The 21,283-nt window shown below is 43.9% G+C and overlaps 1 protein-coding gene across 5 annotated transcripts in view; it reads left to right on the top strand.

The window, feature by feature from the left end:
* The window catches only part of ELF2 (E74 like ETS transcription factor 2), a 39,536-nt gene extending 20,209 nt beyond the window's left edge, over window positions 1-19,327 (top strand). The window contains exons 1-7 of one of the 5 annotated variants that reach the window (XM_069779351.1): window positions 1,537-1,686; window positions 8,792-8,905; window positions 9,944-10,081; window positions 12,130-12,216; window positions 16,250-16,442; window positions 16,822-17,175; window positions 17,609-19,327. In XM_069779351.1, coding sequence (XP_069635452.1) covers window positions 1,629-1,686; window positions 8,792-8,905; window positions 9,944-10,081; window positions 12,130-12,216; window positions 16,250-16,442; window positions 16,822-17,175; window positions 17,609-18,236 — 1,572 coding nt within the window. In that variant the 5' untranslated portion in view covers window positions 1,537-1,628 and the 3' untranslated portion in view covers window positions 18,237-19,327. Of the gene's footprint in view, window positions 1-1,536; window positions 1,687-7,862; window positions 7,987-8,791; window positions 8,906-9,907; window positions 10,082-12,129; window positions 12,217-16,249; window positions 16,443-16,821; window positions 17,176-17,608 lie in introns of those variants that run through there. The other 4 variants (XM_069779343.1, XM_069779359.1, XM_069779333.1 and 1 more) reach the window with 4 other exon arrangements.
* Window positions 19,328-21,283: the final 1,956 nt, after the last annotated feature.

The following is a 21,283-nucleotide window of genomic DNA, read 5'->3' as shown; positions in this document are numbered from 1 at the left end:
CTTGCAGGTCTTGCTCATTATCTGATGAGGCGATGAACAAACTTGATTCCTTACAGCCAGGAATAGATGAGTGAAGTCTGCAAAATACCTGAATTTTTATTTGTGTATATAAATATGGTGATTAAATTGTATTCCTAAAAAGCCTTGAGAGTTGCAGTAGGATTATGATCTGTCAGAAGTTTGAGGTACTGAATTTGCCAGTTGGAGGTGGTTTATGCTGGATACTATTTTGTGATTTCTGTGCTGGGGAAATATGCTTCTAACTTCTTGCTTGTGATCTAGATCCTAGGACTACTAAAACTTGAGAGGAGGAGAGAGATCCCTTATTGTCAGATCAATGCAGCTGGTGCCTGTCACATTTTTCTATTGGAGCTGTAAAGCTGTTGCATACAGGGAAGTCTCTCGGGGCAGTACGTGGTTGCATGATACTTCTAATAATGGCTTAATAATATAGACCTAGTCAGGTGCGTGTGGTGTTCATGAAGGACTTCCGACACCTGATCTCCATGCACAGCTCTATGTAGGGCAGACTTTGCTTCTCTTGGCATAGCTGCTCTTTGCATGGGGCTCTGAAGTGTTACCCTGAGAATGAGCAGCACAGGGACTCAACTGGGAAGTTTGGAGAACGTGTTCTCGTGGTTGTTGCTTCTGCATAGGGAAGGCCATGGTGTTACTAAAGCAGGTGGTTGGTTCTTCGGATGGACACAACCCTAAACAGTGGTGGTGGTTTGTTTTTTTTTTTTGTTTGTTTGTTTTTTTTAAATTAAGAAAGCAATGCAACTCCCCCCCCCCAATCTGCTCAGAGGCTAGATATAATGAAGGATGGGGCCTCTGGCTAACTGGAAAAGGCATCTAAAGTTCCCTTGGAGTAAGCCCTGCTACTGCCAAGGAGACAAGGTGGGTTGCAGTCAAGGACGACTGAAGTTTTCTGGCCAGATATTACTATAGTAGGTAGCCCAGGACTTTGCCAAGGAGAAAACTTGTTAACGTGCCGCCGTTTGCCTCGGTGAGGACCATCGGGCTGGTGCCGAGAGAAACGCTGCCCTGAAAAGGGGCTGTTTTGGTACGCGGGGGGTCCGGGCTGCAGCGGCCGGGGAGCGACCCCGGGGCAGGTAGAGGGGCACGGGGAAGGCGGCGGCCCCGGCCGGGGGGAGGACCGGCTGCGGGACGGACGGGGCCGGACTGCGCTCTGCTCCGCGCCCGCCCTTGCCTGGGCGGCTGCGGCCGCCCCCGGCTCCGCTCGCCGCTCGGGCCGTCCGAGGAGCCGGGGCAGCGGGGCCCCGGCGGCGGCTTCCCCCGCCTCCTCCTCCTCCTCCTCCTCCTCCCCGCGGGCAGCCCCGCGCTGCGGCGGCGGCGAGTGCCGGCGCGGCACTTCCTGTCTGAGGCCGGCGGCGGAAGGATCGCGTGCGCCGCCCCGCAGGAAGCGCTCCCGCCGCCGACCGCCGCCGCGCCGTGGCGGTGCCCGCGCCGCCCGCCCTTGCCCGCCGCCCCGCGGGAGCGCGCCCCGCCGCCGCCGCCTTCCCCCCCCCCCCCCCCTCCGCTTCCCCGCTCCCCCCCCTACCCCCCCGGCGCGCGTCCGGCGCGCGCCCGCCCGCCGGTCAATGTGAAGCCGCTCCGGCAGCGTAAACATGGCGACGTCCCTGCATGAGGGGCCCACGAACCAGCTCGACCTCCTCATCCGGGCCGGTAAGCTGCACCGCGCCGCGGCGGGAGCGAGGCGGGAGCCGGGGGGCGAGGGGCGGCGGTGGTGGTGGTGGGTGGAGGGGAAAGCCGCGGCGCACGCCGCTCTCCCGGTGGCGGGCGGGGAAGCCATGGAGGGCGATCAGGAAGTGATCACCTTGGTAGCGGCCGGGCCGGCGCGCGGCCGGTGGCGGCGGGTCGGTGGCAACTGCCCCCGGCGCGGGCGACCCCGCTACCGCCGCCAGCGGGGCGGAAGTTGCGGCGGGGCGGGGCGGAGGAGTTTTGCGGGGTTTGCGCGGCCGGGGCGAGAACCAGGAAGTGTGCGAGACTGTTGTCCTCCCGCCTCCCCCGGCCCGGCCCTCCCCTCCCGCCGCCACGCTGTCTGAGCGGGCAGGCCGAGCGCCGCCGCGCCGGGGCCCGGTGCCTCCGTCGTGTCGGTGTCGTTCCCCCCCCCCACACCCCACACCCCCCGCGCCTTTCCCCCGTGCCCTTTTAAACTCTCCGCTGGCGGCGGGGCGGGAGGAGGCGCCCGCGGCCCACGTGTGCGGGGCGGGGGGGCGCGGGGGAGAGGGAAGAAGCGGGGCGGGGGGCAGCGCCCCCCTCCCCCACGCGCGCTGCGTAGCGGAAGCGGCGCGTTCCCCCGGGGCCCCCCGAGCGCGGGAGGAGTGGCGGCCGCCGCGCGCCAATGGGGGCCGCCGCCGTTTGGCGGCCGGAGGGCGGCGGGGCGGGGCGGGGCGCGGCGGCCGCCAATGGGCGCGCGGCGGGCGCCGGAGTGGCGGCTCCTCGCGGCGCTGACGGGGCGCGCACGGAATTGGAGGGAAGCGGAGTGTAAACACGGAAGTGGGGTCGCCGCCGCCGGGCCGCACGTGGCCGTCCCGCACCGCCCCGACCCCGCGCTGCCGGCGGAGGCGGGAAAGGTGCGACCGAGCCCGGGTCTCTCCGGGCAGCCCCGCGGTGCCGCTCCGCCGCACCGTCGGATCTGGGAGCCGCTCCCGGCCGCTGCCGGGACAGGGGCCGTTTACCCGAGCTCTGGCACCTGGTCGGGGGGGAGGTGTTGAGAACCGGGCACGGTTTGGCCTCCTTTGGTTTGTTTTTGTTTTTGGGGTTTTTTTTTTAAGTCTGCCGTTTCTGACAGCAGGGCGCTCCGGTGATCCCGGGGTTTGGCTTTAAGGGCCGTTACAGACCTGGAGAAAACAGGGGCGAGGTTACACTGCTCAAAACCATACGCACAACGTCAAACCTTCCGTTCTCCACGGAAGTTGTACCAGCTGTGATTTCATTTTTGTCTTCGCAACGTGGAGCTCAACTTCTTAAAGTAGTCCTTCGAAATCGCGCACAGCAGTATGGTGTGTATAGTCTTACAGGTAACTGGTTGTGCAGTTAGCACCTGGACACAAACTAATTGACAGTATACCTTAATACTGGTTTTGCGTTGATGTGGCAGTAGGTTTGTACAAACGTGAACGTGTGCTAAAGGTAGATGCTCTGTCATTTACCAATATATCAAGGTACCCCTTTAAAAAGGGGGGTAAGCCGCCTAATCTTCGTAAGAGTTTATTTTATTTAATGTGGGAAAACACCCAAGGTTTTGTAGAGGGGGGGAGAAGCAAACCTCAGACACACACGCAACCCCCCCCCCCCCCCAACAAAGCAGCAAAGAATCTCTGTTCTGCAGCAGAACAGAGAAAGTGGAGCATGTTGTAAGCGTTTAGACGCTCTGTTGCATACGACAGAGAAGACAGCTTCGCTTCGCCAGTAGAATACGTCTCTGATTTTTGCCGGGCTCACTACTGGAGGAGTTTTCAGTTTTTTACTTTCGATTGTCGATGAATAGAGAACGTTGAAGTAATTGATTATTGTGTCAGCAGCTTCTTAAGTCACTGTAACTAGATTGCTCGTGAGCCATCCGCTTGATAAATAACAAATGAACTTTGCATTGCTCTTTCTGATGTCCTTAGCCCAACCAGCTTAATTTTTTTTTTTTTATATTTGCATTGCAGCGAGGGATACAGATACCTGCACATGTCTAGTATTCCCATCATCATGCTATCAGGATACCATATCTGTTTACTTATTTATGTATGTAGATGGTATCACGTGGATTTAAGAGAGGAATCCTTTATCCTAAGGGGTTATATTAATTATGCCTTGCCTTTTCCTGTGGCTGCTGGCCTCAGCGTTGACAAAACTTCAGAGTGTTTGATAACTGTGGGAAGAAAGCTGGACCAAAATTGTTACTGCTTAAGGTTATCTTAATTGCTTCTTGTAAGAGCAACTCCTAAATGACTTTACAAAGATAATGTTTTGGCTTTGTAGCTAATATTTCTCTCAATGTTGGGCTGATAACATATGGCTCACAGGGAACCAAGTGCTTTGAGATGATTGCTCTACTCTTTGTTATTGATTGCTGGTACACAGCGGGTTATGCATCATCCTCAAATTGTATGCAGCTGAAAGTCTTCTGAAGGAACAGAGGCAGGCTTAGGGAAATGCTAAAAAACCCAAGGAATAGTTCTTCAGTTTCTGAACAAAAGTCTGCCGTAAAACAAGCAGTAAACTGAAAATACTTTCTTTTCCAGTCAAGTGTTGCATACAGAAAGATTTCTGGGTATTACCTACATGGGCAATTCAGCTGTTTTTAATTAAAAATGTGGCTTAAGCACCGTTACTACCTTCTACTGCTGTTTACTATGGTCTTTTAAGTGCTGAGATAAAACAAGCATGTGAACACCAATAAACTTTAATGAGGTCTGTTAGCATATGAGTAGTCACTCTTGACTGAGTTCCATGCTTGGAATTGTGAATTCTTCATTAAAGTATTGTTCTGGTTGCCTGATAGTATTAAAGGATAACCTATTGTAAATCAGGTGCTGTTAAGTGTTAAGTGTTGACCTTGTAAATGCAGACATTGATAGACCTTCAGATAAAGAGAGGGGAGTTGTATCACAGTTTCAAAAAGTACCATTTGAAAATTTCAATTTTTTTTCCTCTCATTACTGGCTTTAATTCATTTTGTTACTCTTGTTTTATGTTAAAACTGGGGGCATTGTTACAAAATGGATATGTTGCCAGTATTCTCTTCTGTAAAGCTAAAGTACAGCCCTGTCAGACTTAATTACCAAGTTTGGTATTTTGTAACAGCTGTTGAGAACCCTGAATAATCTACTGTACATGCTATTTGTTTATAAAGTGAAGCTAGAAGACATTAGGTCAACAGTGAAGACAGACATCAGCTAGCCTAGTTAACTGCTTACATTTTAAAAACTGAAATTATTTTCTTTTCTAAGAGGATTTTTTTTTCCTCCTGAAAATGGACCAGAAACTTTTTTAATGAAGTATTTTAAAATAAAGTGCCAAGGAATCAGACTTCGTCATAAAAGCAGTAAGATGAGATTTGGTTTAAAAGAATGAAGGATAAGTGGTGGTGTTAGGTCTGATGTGTTCTAGATCAGTAAATGGCAGTTCTCATGTTACTTATTTACTAGAGTCTGGAAAATTTACTTCCATCCGTGTAAACTCCTTTGCTTCATTTGGGCAAGTGATACTCTTCCTGCAGTGAGTATATAAGGAAACAGAGCTACGTCTTTAAGTTGTTTACTCAAGCATATGTGCACAGTATAATGGAAAATCTGTGAATCTGGCATTTTTAAAGAAACAGGTCATACATGTCATTCTTTCGTTAGAAATTTTTCTGCCTGCTGTGATACTGGGCTTGTGCATCACAACCTTGGATGTACTGAGAGAAGATTAAGGTTGCTGTGATGTGTATGTTTGTATGGCACAAGCTATAGGACCCTGAAAGGTACTGCATAGAAAATAACTGCTAGTGATTTTCTGTGGTGATGGCTTTTGACTGAAGTTGGGGTTTTTTGTGGGGGTTTTTTTTTTTTGGTTTTTTTTTTTTTTTTTTTAAATTGTGGAATCCTACTCCTTTGGCTTGCTTTTTCCCCGTCTTTGTTGTGAGAAGTGCTACCAAGTGTTGTGATACAAGCATAGTTTAGTTGATGATACTTGATCCTAGTCATCTGCAAGAACAGCCGCCTGGTTTTTCCTTGTCCTGTCCCCTCTCTGAGAGAACCTGTTCCCCCACTTCATCTTTTGGGATATCTTTTCTAGCTGTATTTTTTCATCACGTCTCCTCACTGAGCACTCCGGCTTGCTATCTTCTATTAGACATTTTCTAGCGTGGCAGAAAGACATCTTATGTAAAATTTGTGTTGAGATACAATCTGCACTTTCCCAAATCTGTTGGCACAATAACGTTGCCTGAGCGCAGCTGAAAACTCCCAATGCTCACTGGGTAGACAAATGCTTCCAAGGCTAAAACCATGGACTGGCTAAAGGAGAATGTAGCTAGCCGAGAAGACCTCAGGCACTCATTTTAGTAAGTATTTCAATAGATGTCTTTTTGGCAATGTTACGTGAGTTTGTTAACTGTCATGATAGACAGATAGCATGTGTCTTGTTCCAGCCAAAGCCAGAAGTGTTACTATTTTTTGCTTGATGTTTTTTAGGTGGCAATTTTAGCGGACTGCTAAGTAACTCATGTTGGAAAAACATTTGCGAAGTGTGTATTTTCAAATGTCAGAGGCTTTTGAGGAGTAGATAGTGCTATTTTTATTGGAAATGGAAGGGTTACTTAGGGCAGAGGTTGGGGGCGGCTCCTTTGCTCCTTCGCTCCTTCCCTCTGCTGTCATGATATTGCAGCCGTAGTCCCTAATGCTGGGGGAGTTGTGTCTCTGTTCCCTCCACTCTGGCCCCTTAGCAGAGTGCCATAATACTGGAAAAGTACAAAGATGGTTTTCGGCTATCTTTTTTGCCTTGTTCCTGTTCTCTGCTAAGTACCTCTTACTTGTGGTGCAGCATCTAAACTGTTCCCTATAGGAAATACTTTGCATACAAAAGCAGAAGAATATTGTACGCTTTTAAGCATTTAGGAGTCGATGACTTCAGTAAGCTAATTCAGTACTCTCTTGAAATTTGGCAACTGTTGTTTGAGTTTCTTTATAAAAGTCCTTTTTATACTGAACCTGATATCCGCACAGAAGCGAGCTAACTAGTTGCCCCAAAAAATGGTAACCAGCAGAAACAGAAATGAAAAATCGTACAGGTCTTTGCTGCAGGGGAGGCAGAGGCGTTGATGGAAAAGCTTTGCTGACCTGCTTTAAATCTTTTTCGTGCTTTAGAATAATAATCTATTAAATGCTGATTTGGACTTTCTAATTTCGTTATTGGTGTAGAATTCATACATTTATAAGGACCAGCTGAATATTGTTCCTGTATTCTGACGACCAGTGGAAATTTTTATCTGGTAGATGAGGGGAAACTTAGTCATCAATTTGTGTGCAACTGAAGCTTCTCTTTAGAAAGAAAAAAAGTTTAGGTAGAGGGTTTCCTGCAGGGCTACTCAATTTCAGTGCAGGTGTTCAGCCTCTGACTCAGGACACCCCCAAACTGCTGCTTGGGAAAGAAACAGCAGCTTCCCTGGGCATGGGGAGCACCCAGGACCTGTAGCTGGGGAAAGGGCTCACCGTGCAAAACTCTTGCTGATTGCCACTGCTTATCCAAGGGACAGAGCGTGCAATAGAGACCCTTTCCTTTAGTGTGATTTTCCTGTGCTCTTAGGTAGGTTTTTATTGTTCCTAGCCTGGGGTGAAGCCACGGTGGAATGTCAGCTTTATCAGGCATCTACTATTCCAAAAGATAAAGCCCTCTAAATAGCATCCCAGGAGAGGGCTGTGGTGGGAATCACAGCAGCCAGCCAGCAGGGGTGGGCAGCCGGGCTGGTTCAGCGAGACATTTCAGTCGCCCAGAATTTTGCATTTGTGCGTCTTCCATATCTCGTTCGCGTTCAGCTTCTGGTCTACACGTTTAGTCTGCTGCTTGTGTTTAAATAAACTGCAGTATGCTGGAAGGTTTTTTCCCCACGTGTGCCCTCATGAATCTGTTTGTATCTAGTGTTTTCTTAAGTCGGAAGCAACGCTGGCAGCATTTCCCCTGCTTTCCACTAAATGAGCCTCAGGTTGTTTCTTAGACATTTTCAGTAACAGGATAGGTGCCTTGAAGTTCTCGTAGAGAATTACTACCGAATCCTCTTTAGTTCTCCGACGCTGGAGATAGGTGACCCTACTTAACGCTAAAGATAGATTTCCTGGGCTGCCGGCTGCCTCGCTGGAGCGGTTCAGCTTTGAGCAGATGGCCATACATGGAAAGAGCAACTGGAGAGAGCCGGCGTACCTTAGTGAGAGTGCGGACGATGTGCAACAGGTGTTTCCGCAGTCGTCGCTTTCAAAAACCTTTGCGAGGGTGAGGAATATAGCGTTAGCCGTGAATAGGATTGTAGTTTTGATTGATAAGTTGGGTTTGGGTTTTTTTTTTGTGTTGCTGCGATCTGCGCTGTATCAAACTTAAATCTGCGCTCTTGAAGTTACTTTAAATTATTTTTTATTAATTACTTAGGTTTTGTAAACTTTCAGAACTTGGAAAAAAGAGATATTTTTGCCTTCTTCCTTTACTTACCGCCTAAAAAAACCACCCCTGCACGCTGTTCGTTATGCTTTGTGTTTTGTTTTTTAACAACCAAGCCTGCTAAACCCAACTCACAGATATTTTTAATTCCAGAAAATTAAACTGGATATATCTGTTTTGCAAACTAATCTTGTATTTTTATATATACATCTTTACCCAAATAGACTGAAAATCTGAAGAGAGGTGACATTTAGATTTTAATGGGATAATAGCTGGAGATGGTACTATTTCCCTGCCCTGCTGTGTTGGTTTGTAACCATCCTCATTACAGTCTGGTTTGTTCTGGTTAACTTGAAGGCAGAAGACAAATTCCAGAAGTCTGCTTCTGTAAGCTCTTGATCACCTCATAGAAATGAGGAGCTTGGTTGTGAACCAGAAATCTAATCTAAGAAGCGACAGTGTTGGTTCTGCTCGTCTTGTGTCTTCTCTAAACATTTCTATTGCCAGGAAGGTATAAAAGGTGTGAAGACACCAGGCAATTTTGGGATTTTCATGTTTAAGATTGAGTAATGCAGTTGTACAGCGATACACGTGGACTTTTATAAGAGATCTGTTCTCATTAATTTTTTTTATCCTTCTACAGTGGAAGCATCGGTTCATGGAAGTAATGTGCACTGTACGGATAAAACAATTGAAGCTGCAGAGGCCTTGCTTCATATGGAGTCTCCTACCTGCCTGAGAGATGCCAGGAGTCCTGGTATGTCAGCCACAGTTTCTGCTCTGTGAGCCGTTTCTCCTTCTGCTAATTAGAAAAACAAGCAAATTGGGAAATCTGCTTCTGTGGAGAACTGCATGCTGTTTAAAACATTTGCTTGCTTATTTCAAAACTACTGATTTGTTTGCGTTTTTACAGGATTTCCCCACCCTGTAATGAGTGTGCTTGTAGATTAAATCATTTATTTGAGAGAGGCTTTTGGGTAGAGATCCTTGAGTAGCTACACGTTTAGAATGAACTTTTCTGTCTGAACATCAGGAAATACTTTTTCACTGTGTGGGTGACGGAGCACTGGCACAGGTTGCCCAGAGAGGCTGTGGAGTCTCCATCCTTGGAGATATTTAAAAGCTGTCTGGACACGGTCCTGGGCAACTGGTTCTAGGTGGCCTTGCTTGAGCAGGGGGTTGGACCAGGTGCCCTCCCAAGGTCACTTCTAACCTCAACCATTCTGTGGTTCTGTGAATTTGACTTTTTAAATTGCTAAAATAAAGAGTTATTTTAAGGGAAAAGTATTTTTATCTGTCTTTGTATTTTAGAAAGACTATCTGAATACACTGTGTTGCAAAGTGCTGTCAGTTTAAAAAAACAAAACTTGTTGATTACTTTAATTTGATGTTCCTTCTGAAGTTATTTAATATATGTTGGAAGAAATAATGGTCGAACTGAAACCCCAAAGCTACAAAACAGGAAATGGAGATTGGAGTAAGGATCAAAGATTAAGCTGTAATTTGTTTCATTTAAAGTTGAGTTTAGTTCTAAAGAATATTAGTGTGATACTTGTCTTATGCCTAACAATACTGGCAAGCATGCATGTTTTTGGGAATTGGATTGATTTTCTAGGTGACAGGTTGTTGGAGCAGAATCTTGCTATATTATTGCATATGCTTTGCTTAAAATAATTTTATGTGAGATGCATTAAAATAACCAGGTAGAAACTTAATCAGATAGTGTTTTTTTTTTTTTTTTTTTTCCCTTCCCTCATAGTGGAAGTTTTTGTCCCTCCTTGTGTGTCAACCCCAGAATTTATCCATGCGGCCATGAGACCCGATGTGATCACAGAAACTGTGGTGGAGGTATCAACAGAGGAATCTGAACCAATGGATGCATCTCCTGTTCCAACTTCCCCTGATATCCATGAACCAATGAAAAAGAAAAAAGGTATGTATGGCTTTTTGTAGGAGCAATCACGGAATTTATTTCTGACGTGCACTGCTGCAGATGGTGTAGTTGATACTGGTGGAGATGGACTAGATGATCTGATTTCTCTGCTCATGTAATCGGACTGATGGGAGTCTGAAATGCGAGTTCATAGAAGATGAGTCTGGAACAAGAAAAAAGAAAAAAAGTAGCAAGACAATGGGCTTCGCCAAGCCGTAAAGGAAAATGGTATCTTTGTTGGTGTGTTTATTAAGCACAGTTGATGAAGTGGAGGAAGGGTAGAGAAAGATTCCAAGGGGACTTGTGTGGGTAGCCATTGGCGTCTGAAATACGGATATATTTGGAGAGTGGGTAGACTCGGGGTTCTTCCGATGAAATGACAGGGTAAACACTAACTTAGAAAACCATAAATCAGTTTACAAAATCGGTACAAGATCTTCCTTGTGAGAGAAGTATCTTATTTGTCTGATTGGCGTGTCTTGGAAGAGAAACTATTCAGAACAGTGTTTGAGCTCCAAGCATTCAGCTACCAAATGAGAGGTTGGCACCTGGTGAGGTCTCTCTCTGGTCTAGTAGTTTTCTTACAGGCATCAGTACAATTCACAGAACTATAGGAATGTTGTTTTATTAGAGCTTCCAGACCTGCTAAGATGGAATATTGACTTGTAATTTAGAGGGGAAGAAAAAATGCAGTGTAGTGATAAAGTGATACAAATCTAAGGTCTATGAGTTTTAGATTTAGTAAAAACACACACACATCACAGATAACTGTAACTCTACTGTAAATTACATAAGCAAGAAAATTATGATTAAAGCTTTTCCGTAGCTGTAGTTGTACACTGGATTTAAACTTTTTCTTTATATTCCGCTGTCTGTTTGAATGGTCATTACTGAGCAGATTGCTGTGCCCAGGAAGTTCTGAAATTTTAGGAAGGTTATTTTGTAAATATTTTTTTCCTATTACAGAGTCCAGATCCCTGCTTTTAAGCGTGTAAGGTCATTCAGTCATAGTTACAGAGCCATAACTTTGGTCTTCATAATTAATGCCTTTTGAAATTCAGTGTTTAATGAAGAACATTGTTCATCAGCAAAAATTAATGCTCTTATGCCTGAGGTAGGACCGTTAATCGTTGCTGCTTGCCTTTAACTGGAGGCAGAAGCATGGACTGTTTACAGCCTGCTGCCGTGGGGTGTGATCCTTTTCCCTACTTGGGCCTGTTTACCTTGAGTAAAAAGGTCACTGAAGCATGAAAGGGTGAAGAAGCCACAGGTCTTGCTGGGCGAGGATTTCCCTGGCACAGGAACACAGGCAGCAATAAGCCTGCTGCCTGCTGAGGAGTCCTCTCCTAAGCCTCCTCGCAGGGGGCAAGCGGAGGGTAGGAGGAGGCACATGGTAGCCCTGCTAGCCCGCAGCGACCCGGGGCAGGGCAGCCCCACGCGTGGGCAGCAGGCAGATGGGGGCTGCGGCTTCCAGCACCACCCAGAGCTGTCCTGCATCGCTCAGGCTGCGGGTGCCGTTTGTCGCCGTCTTAATGCTCTGTCCTACGTGAATCCCGTGCGGCACCACTCGCGCTCTGAGCGGAAGCTTTTATCTATAGCTTTGAGCGGACGGGTGCAAGGTGGACATGAATGTTCGCGATTTCAGTAGTAAAACTTCTTAGGAAAACTCATGCTTTGATCAGTACCCATACTAGAATACCAAAAACAGAGCAGGAGAAGAAATAATACATTTCAGAGTAAAACAGACACTGGATTAAAAGAACGCAAATAAATTAAGTTTTACTTTATACATATGGTGCTTACCTCACCTGCTGTTAACTTGTCTGAAATTGAGTTAAATCTGCCTGTGAAATAAGGAACCAAATGATGAATTAAACTGGATGTGCAGTAGTAGTAATCTAAGAATTGAAGCTTATCCATACCTGTAGCAAGGACATGGCAGCGGGGAAAAAAAAAAGCATGAACTGCTTCTTTCAACAAAGACAAACTATAAAATACTTCTATTCTGCATATGATTAATAATTTTTTCCCCCATGTTTTACTTGCAGCTGGCCGTAAACCGAAGACCCAACAATCGGCTATATCTGATGGGTCTCCAGAACTAGGTATAAAGAAGAAACCTAGAGAAGGCAAAGGTATATTTTTCCATTTATCAAGTCTTTAAAATTTTGCAGTGTATATGTATCGTGTCTGTCACAGGAAATACACAGATCTTGAAAAATTTGGTGGATGAGTTTGTACTGACTTCATTACCGTTTTAATTTTGTTCTGTGTCTGCAGATAGGTTTGTACAAGATCTAGCACAAGGATGTGTGGAACTGCTCTAGAAGTGCCCTGTAATACGCTCTGCGGTTAATAGGCTTTCTGATTTTTCATTTGTTTTGCTTTATGTTTATTGACTCCTGCTGTCTTTTGTGTCGTGTGTTAACTTGCTGCCAGAGACATAATTTGTTAAGCCACTGCTGAAAGGCTTGTTTTCAAATAGAAGCAGCTTGTGGGTGTTTGTAATGGTGATGGCTGAAAATACGTTTTCTTAGTTGATTCACAAACTTCAGTTGAATACGTTGCTTGACTAATAGATTCATTTTGCCTTAAGGGGGAAAAACAAATGTTGATATGTTTCTCTACTGGTTGAGTGAGGGATTTTGTGCAGGAGAGTCATACTTCCCTAATGTTTCTCCTGATAAATAGTGGGTCCTTTCTTGGACTCCAAGGCCCTGCTATTCACCCAGCAGGGAGACAGACCAGAGCACTTGCTTGCAGGTTAGCTTTGAGTTGGCATACAGTGTATCAGCTCTTCCCTGGTTAGAGGTGAAAAATGTGGATTGCTTCCCCACTTACTGCACTGAAAGTTGTTTGGAGATGTTGCTATGGCTAGGAGAAACAAAGTTTAGGGACTTTCAGTGGCAGCATACTAGCTGAAAGAGTGCAGTGGTCAGCTCCACTATTAGTTTGGGATTTGTTTGAAAGCAAGGTCTCTGCTGTTTACATAATTCCTTATCTGGGTGCAGCTCCTGAGTTGTCACATTTGTCAGTAGGGCAAGGAAGAATGGGACTGAGGTTGTGCAGATGTTAGCTCAGGAAAACCAGCGCAAACAGTAATTAAACTTCCCTGCGGTGGCCACTGTTGCTGTCTTCGGATTTGGGTGTAGCAGTGGACCTCGATGAAGATACAGATTTTGCATCTGCTGTACTTAAAAGTACATCTTGTTTAATTTTCCTTTTTTCAAGTATTCTTAAAGCCTTCTTAGCTTTATTTCTAATTCTGATTTCACTATTACAGCTTTCCATTATCTGAATAGTCCTCGTAAAGTGTCCCAGTTCCTAGTTTGCTGCATAAATAACTTTGAGAAAGGAGGCCTGTATTTCTGTTTCTTCTAGTTTTTGTCTGTGCTGGTGATTTCACTTTATAGCTGCGTTTTTTTTATGAAGTGGGAGGTGGTACTGCTTTGGTTTTTGTGGGGTTTTTTTGTTTGTTTTTTTTTTTTCCTGTGGACCCTCATAATGATCTACTTATGTCTCCTGTTCTCACAGGGTATCTTACTCCATATTTTACACTACAACTGGCATAAAATACTTTTTTTTTTCTTAATGTAGGCTAACTTGATTTCCTGCAAAATATTTTGTTACTGGATTTATTTTTTGTTATTTATTTTTAAAAATTACTTGCAAATATAGGCTATTTTACATGCAGCGTGATTTTGGAAAACCAGGAATTATTCCTAGAACTCAGTACTGTCAGCAGTTAAGTCATGGAGGAGGAGGACAGCTGGTTGTGCACAGCTGGAAAGGGGATCGCTTGTTGTCCATGTAGGTACTCCATCCTTTGTGCATTCCTGATGCTTTCTGGTGCAAAGTGAAGCAGCTGTAAATCTGATTTAATTGTGCGCTTCAGTTTATTATACAGGAGGAACTGGAGACTTACTAATATTTTTTCTTAAATTGAGGTAGTATTTTTTTCTCCTCACATAGTGGATTGGCGGTTTAGGCATGGTTTCTCTTTTCCTATTTTGTTTTTCGTTTGCATAAATGCTCTTTTTAAAGTGTAGGCAGTTGAAAGGAGCAAAACTGGCTTTGAGCCTCTCCACATAGATGCTGGTACCAGTGCGGCAGTTCATTGATACACATAATGCCTTGTATCATTCACGCACTTTCTGGCCATTAATTTTGAGATGTCAGCTAACGTTCTTAAGTAGCTGGCAGCTGTAATAATTGGCGAGCCACAAAAATTTCTTTCATTGTGCAAAATCTACTCTGTATTGAAGTTAAGATAGGTAATAATAATGTCTAGCTCAGTGGCTGCTCAGTACTGGTTAGCGTGAGACCTTTCAGGAGTGGAGATGAGAGCTGTATGCTCTTAAATAAGGCTTCTGTCTTCCTAGCAAGGTGCAGTACACGTTTGTCTACCAGGCCCCACTTATGGGTGCTGAAGAGTGGCACGAACGTAAAGCTGTTCGGATGATACAACCATGTCTTTTTCTTCCTCAGGATTCTGTAAGCTTGGATTCATAGTATTGGTAAAGTCTGGTTCTAAGGAGAAAGGGTTTAAAAATGGTTCAAAATTGTATTAAACATTGCTAAAATAAGCTTTTTGTGTTAAATGCACTGCAGTTACAGCTGACACAGCAGCCCACCTGAAGTATCTCTGGGTCTTACTGGCAATAGTAGATGGCTTCTGAGTAGTATAGGTATTGCATAGTCCTCCTGTGGAAAAAAGTTGTTATTTTAAGTCAGTATACAGTATGCGGGAAAAGAAGAAAGCTGCTGAATCAGCAGCACTGTTCCTGCAGAAAAATTAGGCACTTTCAGAAATTATTTCTCTTGAAGTTCCTGTTTACCTGCCACTACTGAAGCCCACTTATTTTTTGCAGAGAATCTCCTGCAGACCTACAGCATTTGGTGGTGGACCCAGAAATTCTATTTCTGAGGAGCTAAGGGGAAAAAAAAGGGATTAATTCCCTAAAATCTAGGATGGTGTCAGGATTCCTGAGTTCTCTTGTTGACTCCTTCCTCATATAGGTCCTATTCAAATGTCTCTGACACCCAGTAGAATCTGGATTTTGGTAGCTCTTGAGTCAGTACTTGCTGTTTATTGGAGCACGTGGTAAAATACACTTATTCTCTGTCTATGAGGTGGTCTTCCAGAAGATGGAAACTATAATTTTTTTTACCCTTTGAGGTTTTTCAAAGATAGCTAACTTCTTGGAGTCTGCAACAGTGGTCTTCAACCTGCCTTAATGTATTTTAATTGTCTCCAGCATGGCATAACAACCGCTATGCTGGGCCACTAAATCTCAGGAATTAATGACCCTTTTTCACAAAAAAAACATTTTTTAATATATTTTTATTTGTCCCATGTCACCCCCTGGAAGCATGATCAAATGAAAAATTGGGATTAACATTCTGAGATTGTTACTCTTGTAGCTCTTAGTTCTCCCTTCTCAGATAACTTGAGTCTTCTCCAGCTGTACAAATTGGAATGTGATCTATTTTTTTTTCTTCTGCTTCTCTTCCCCTTTTCCTAGGTGCAAATGGTATAGTCAGAGTGCAGACAATCCTCATGTTACGTTTTATGTCATCCTAATAGTCACTGTCATAAACCCTGTTTTGGGGTTTCTCCGGTGGAAATGGTACCTCTTGAATACCTGAGAAGTACATTAAAATTCTTCTGTCGAGGTCCTGGACAGGAGGTTATATTACAAACTTAACCACAGTTGAGATGGTTTGATATTGAAGGTTGTATGACTTTTAAAAATTAGTTATTTATATGCTCTTGTCCTTCAGTGTCATGAAATGCACTGGCATTTCCATTCCCCGTTTGGGAAAATACGAGAAGAAAATTCTGAGCTCTCATCCTGCCTCTGCTGAACAGATGCAGGTTGTAGTGACTTGGAACACCCTCCCACGCTTCAAGAACTGAGAATAGGCACTGGATTGAACAGGCTCCTGTGCTATACAGCAGATCACTTGGATTAGCTCCTTTCAGAATGTAAATATTTATGGAAGCTTTACTAAATAGAATGAATGAATATGTGCAGGTTACATGAGATACCATCCACTGTGTAACGTTTGCTTGTAATGCAGGTCATTCAGAGTTACCTATATGTGGAGAACTTTCTATTATCTTTAAAAGTGGGTTTCTAATATTTAAATACTTTCTGATTATAGGAAATACAACGTACTTGTGGGAGTTTCTTCTGGACCTTCTCCAGGACAAAAATACTTGTCCTCGATATATTAAATGGACTCAGCGAGAGAAGGGAATCTTTAAACTTGTGGACTCGAAAGCTGTCTCCAGACTATGGGGAAAACACAAAAACAAACCTGACATGAACTACGAGACTATGGGAAGAGCTCTGAGGTAAAAACTCTTATATCCTTAAGTTATCTACTATAATTTTAAATCTGATTCTTAATTTTGCCTATAGAAATATAACAGTTCTGAAATTCTAAAAGCTTTTCCCTTTTGCTGACTTAGCTGTTTAAAAAGCATCAGTCTTGCTGTTCCTATTGCTTTTTATGTTACTGGTTAATTTGCATTTAATTCCTTAATTATGTATTTAAAAGGTCAGATTTTTTTCTCATCTAGATCCTTCAGATACTTTGCCAGCTTCTTTCCATACCGTCTCACATTGTAGGTTTTACTGTGGTTACTTCAGATTTTCTTGTTAGCATAGAATGAGGTTTTCTTTAAAACCTGTCACTATGTTGGTTACTACTTAATTGTACTTTTCTTGCAGATACTACTATCAAAGAGGAATCCTTGCAAAAGTTGAGGGACAGAGGCTTGTATATCAGTTTAAGGAGATGCCAAAAAATATAGTTGTCATAGATGATGACAAAAGTGAGCCCTGCAATGAAGATTTGTCCATGCCTACAGATGAAAAGTCATTGGAAAGAGTGTCTTTATCTGCAGAAAACCTTTTAAAAGCAGCAACCTCTGCACGCGGAGGAAAAAATTCCTCTCAGTTAACCTGTACCAGAACAGAAAAAGCAGTCACCAGAGTTGTGAATATTGCCTCACCAGCGCATGATACATCATCATCTCGTCCCTCAACTACCACTACTACTGTCCCAGCAACGACAGCTCCCAGGTTTGTATTAATGTGGCTTGGGCTTGCCATTTGCTAATTACAAACCATTTTTTGGTTAGGAAGCTGTCTTTTAGTTTTTTGGTTTATGTTTTAAGTGTTGGAAATCGTTTCTGATTTGCAAGCAGCAATGTAACATGATAGAATACTATATAAGTCTAGTTTATGAGATAGGAGCCAACTGTCAATATGCTTGCCCTCGTGCATATTTTAAAATTTTGTAGAGAGCAGGAGGGGAGAAAAGAGATACAAATGTTGCTGAATTTCCAAAGTTCCTATTGCTAGATGTGCAAAAGGTTGTGGTTTTTTTGTTTGGTTGTTTTTTTTAAAGAACCAATTCAAAAGCTGTACATCCTAGATGTCTCTGTCCCTGTTGTCATCTCTAATGGTGCCCTGTGTTTTGGCTTAAACATACGCATCTTTCTTTATTTTGCAGGACTGTACGTGTGGCAATGCAAGTGCCTGTTGTAATGACCTCTCTGGGACAGAAAATCTCAACAGTGGCAGTGCAGTCAGTAAATGCAGGGTCACCGTTGATAACCAACACAAGTCCAACAACAGCAACAACTCCAAAGGTAGTAATCCAGACAATCCCTACTGTGATGCCAACCTCTGCTGAAAACGGAGACAAAATCACAATGCAGCCTGCCAAAATCATTACGATCCCTGCCACGCAACTTACGCAGTGTCAGTTACAAACAAAAACAGGCCTGTCTGGGTCAGGAAGTATTAACATCGTGGGAACCCCGCTGGCTGTTAGAGCACTAACCCCCGTGTCTATAGCTCATGGGACACCAGTAATGAGACTATCGGTGCCTGCTCAGCAGGCGTCTGGCCAGACTCCTCCCAGGGTGATTAGTGCAGTTATAAAAAGTCCAGAAGTTAAATCTGACACAGCGGCTTTAAAACAGGAACGTGAAGTGAAAACACTGCAGCTGGTAAAAGAAGAGAAGCCGGCAGATGGAAGCAAGACTGTGACCCATGTTGTAGTAGTTAGCACGCCCTCAGCTATTGCCCTTCCTGTAACAATGAAAACAGAAGGAATCATAACATGCGAGAAATGAAGAATGGGTTGCTTCCAGCATGGACTTCTGACTGTTACGGTTTTGAATATACTGACATAATTGGGGGAGGGAAGTGGATGCGATCACCAAGTTGAAAAGGAGAGTTTTGGAATGTTAATAAACATGCATATGTTGAAGACTTACTGGAAAAAAAAAATTATTTTCCCGTGTTTCAGTGGGAATTGAACCACATTGATATGCTGACAAAAACTGCCTCTTCCAGTTGGGAGACAGCTGAACCTACGGAGAAGGAAAGATAGAGGGACTGAAAAGGGACCAAACAGTTCACTACGTTACCCGTTACCAAGTTACACTAAGACCTGGAACACTAAAAGAGAGCTGTGTGAGAGGTTTGCCTTGGTTTTTAGTTTTTTTTGGGGGAGAGGAAAGTCTCATGGTTACAGATGGCAAATTTGATGCATTTTATATGCATACCAGCAATTACTACTGTGTGCCCACAGTACTCAACCGGTGCTATGTGAAAAACTCTGCTACTAGGTATTGTAGAATGTGAATAAAGGAGAAGATTAAAGAGCTTCTAAAAGAAGACAGAGACCTAGAGGGATTTTTGTATCATACAGCTTAAGCAGATTCAAAATGAAAGCCTTAGACTGATTTTCAGTTATCTTTCTTGAAATAAGCTAATGGCTTGTTTGTGTAAAGCTTTTTTATTAAAACAAATTTTTTAAAAATCTTGTACCTAGCACAGTATTGTTATAGAATTACATGTAACATATTTTGTATGGTAGTTAAAAGTCTGTCTAAATTTCTTAATTGTGGACAAAATAGCAGCAGGCTTTCTGCCTTCTGCTGTAACATGCCTGTGTCTCTCACTTAGCCTTGACATCCGTGCATACATTTCAGTTTCAGCTCTACTCTGTCACTTGAAAGGTCACGCCCAGCATGAGCTTTTGTCAGGTAGTTCTAAACCTGTAAATTTTTTTTAGTTGAAGTTAAGAGGGAAGTACCAGTGTTCAGAATGAACTATAATAGTTTGTATATTCAACATTTGAAGTATATTCTATTTTGTTGTACTCTTGTTTCAAAGTGTATTCAAGTAGGTTTTACTGAAATATAGAAATGAAATTTAATGGTGTTTGGTCTGCTTTTTATTTTTTACCTTTTCCTTTCAACTTACTAACCTTCTTTTCTGCTTATTGGAAATCTTACAGGCATTCAGCCTAAGATAGCTGATACAGTCTGCAAGTTTGGAACTCCTCAATACTCTGGTACTCTGAACAGCTGACCAACTCTCCCACACAGTATACTGAAATAATTTCATTGAAGTGTCTGAGAAGCTTGCGGTAGTTGGTGAGGTAACTTCTGACAGGGGTCTAGTTCTCTTAACGTTTTTTCAGGGCGGTGAGCATATGCAGTGTTCTTGTATTGTGGCTGATCACCTGAGTGCTTGTGGAGTAACTTGAGTAGCTTAAGAAGTTACCGCCTTCCAGCTGACAGGTGGTAACTTTGTGTGTGCTCCCAGTTGTTTTAATGCAAAGAAGACAGGGATTGCTTAAATGAGAATCAGAAACTTCCAGAGTTCTGTGAACAGCTGTTGTGGTTTAACCCCAGCTGGCAACTAAGCATCACACAGCTGCTCACTCACTTCCCTCACAGTGGGATGGGGGAGAGAATCAGAATGGTAAAAGTGAGAAAACTTGGAGGTTGACATAAAGACAGTGTAATAGGTAAAGCAAAAGCCATGCATGCAAGCAAAGCAAAACAAGGAATTAATTCACCACTTCCCATCGGCAGGCAGGTGTTCAGCCATCTCCAGGAGAGCAGGGCTCCATCACGCCTAACAGTTACTTGGGAAAACAAATGTCATCACTCCGAATGTGTGTGTCCCTTTCTTCTTCCCCGCAGGTTTATATGCTGAGCATGACATCATATGGTCTGGAACATGCCTTTGCCCAGTTGGGGTCAGCTGTCCCGGCTGTGTCCCCTCCCAACTTCTTGTGTCCCCTCCCAGCCACTGCCGGGTGGGGTGGGGTGAGGAGCAGAAAAGCCCTTGGCTCTCTGTGAGCACTGCTCAGCAGTAATGGAAACATCCCTGTGTTATCAACACTGTTTTCAGCACAAATCCAAAACACAGCCCCCTACCAGCTAGTATGAAGAAAATTAACTCTATCCCAGCCAAAACCAGCACAACTACCTAACTATTCCTCCAGCTGCACCTTAATTTCCAAAGGCAGCACTGCAAAGGAAAGATAGAAATGAGCAATCTTGGCTACTCTAGTCTGCTAATGTGTCTAACAACCTCATAAAGGCAAGTAGAAAGTACCAGTAGGTAGAAACTATGAAAAAAGAGAAATACCAAGTTAGACTGCTGGTCGTTTTGATGTTGTTGCCATTGCCATTTCCAACTGTTAATACTTTGGCTTCAGCACACATGACTTTAAGTAGATGGTTGTTTTTGAATGAAGTAAGTATCTAAATAGGTTTTCCATTTATAATTGCACTGAAGTTACGGGTATCATGATACATCACTACAGGGTAAAGCTCGGGTGAGAACACACAGTACACAAATTGCTCCATAGTTGTAGTCCACGTGCAAGAGTTTGGCTTAAAATAGATGCAGGGTGGCTTACCCTGTTTTCATGGGGACCACACAGGCACTACAGCAGTTACTGGAGAAGCAGCACATCAGCTTGTGGGTAGCCAGGTGCCCAGTGGCACCCCCAGTTCCTAGTGAGTTGCCCTGGAAAGTCTTCAGAGCAGGAACTCGGGTAATCTTGAATTAATTTAAGTCTGAATGACCATCTAAGTACTTCGTGCCTGGAGCAGCAGTTTTAACAGAACTCTCAAACTGAGGTCTTCAGTAACGATGAGAGAGACCAGAATTATATACTTACATTGGAGTTTATTTTTTCCCTTTAACTTTTAATACTGAAAAATGAGTTAGCTCTAGAGTTCTAGCAGTAAGTCCCATCCTTCCCTTCAACTGGTAAGAAATATGGGAATAGCTCTATACGGCCAGGCCAGCATGTGGGCAACTTTGAAAGTCTTCTGAAAAAGGGATTCTTTTTCATACTGTAGGTGGGGAA

Source organism: Haliaeetus albicilla, chromosome 1, assembly GCF_947461875.1.
Source record: "Haliaeetus albicilla chromosome 1, bHalAlb1.1, whole genome shotgun sequence".
Lineage (NCBI taxonomy): Eukaryota > Metazoa > Chordata > Aves > Accipitriformes > Accipitridae > Haliaeetus > Haliaeetus albicilla.
Note: the sequence above shows the minus strand (reverse complement) of the source record. Positions and strands in the feature narration are given on the sequence as shown.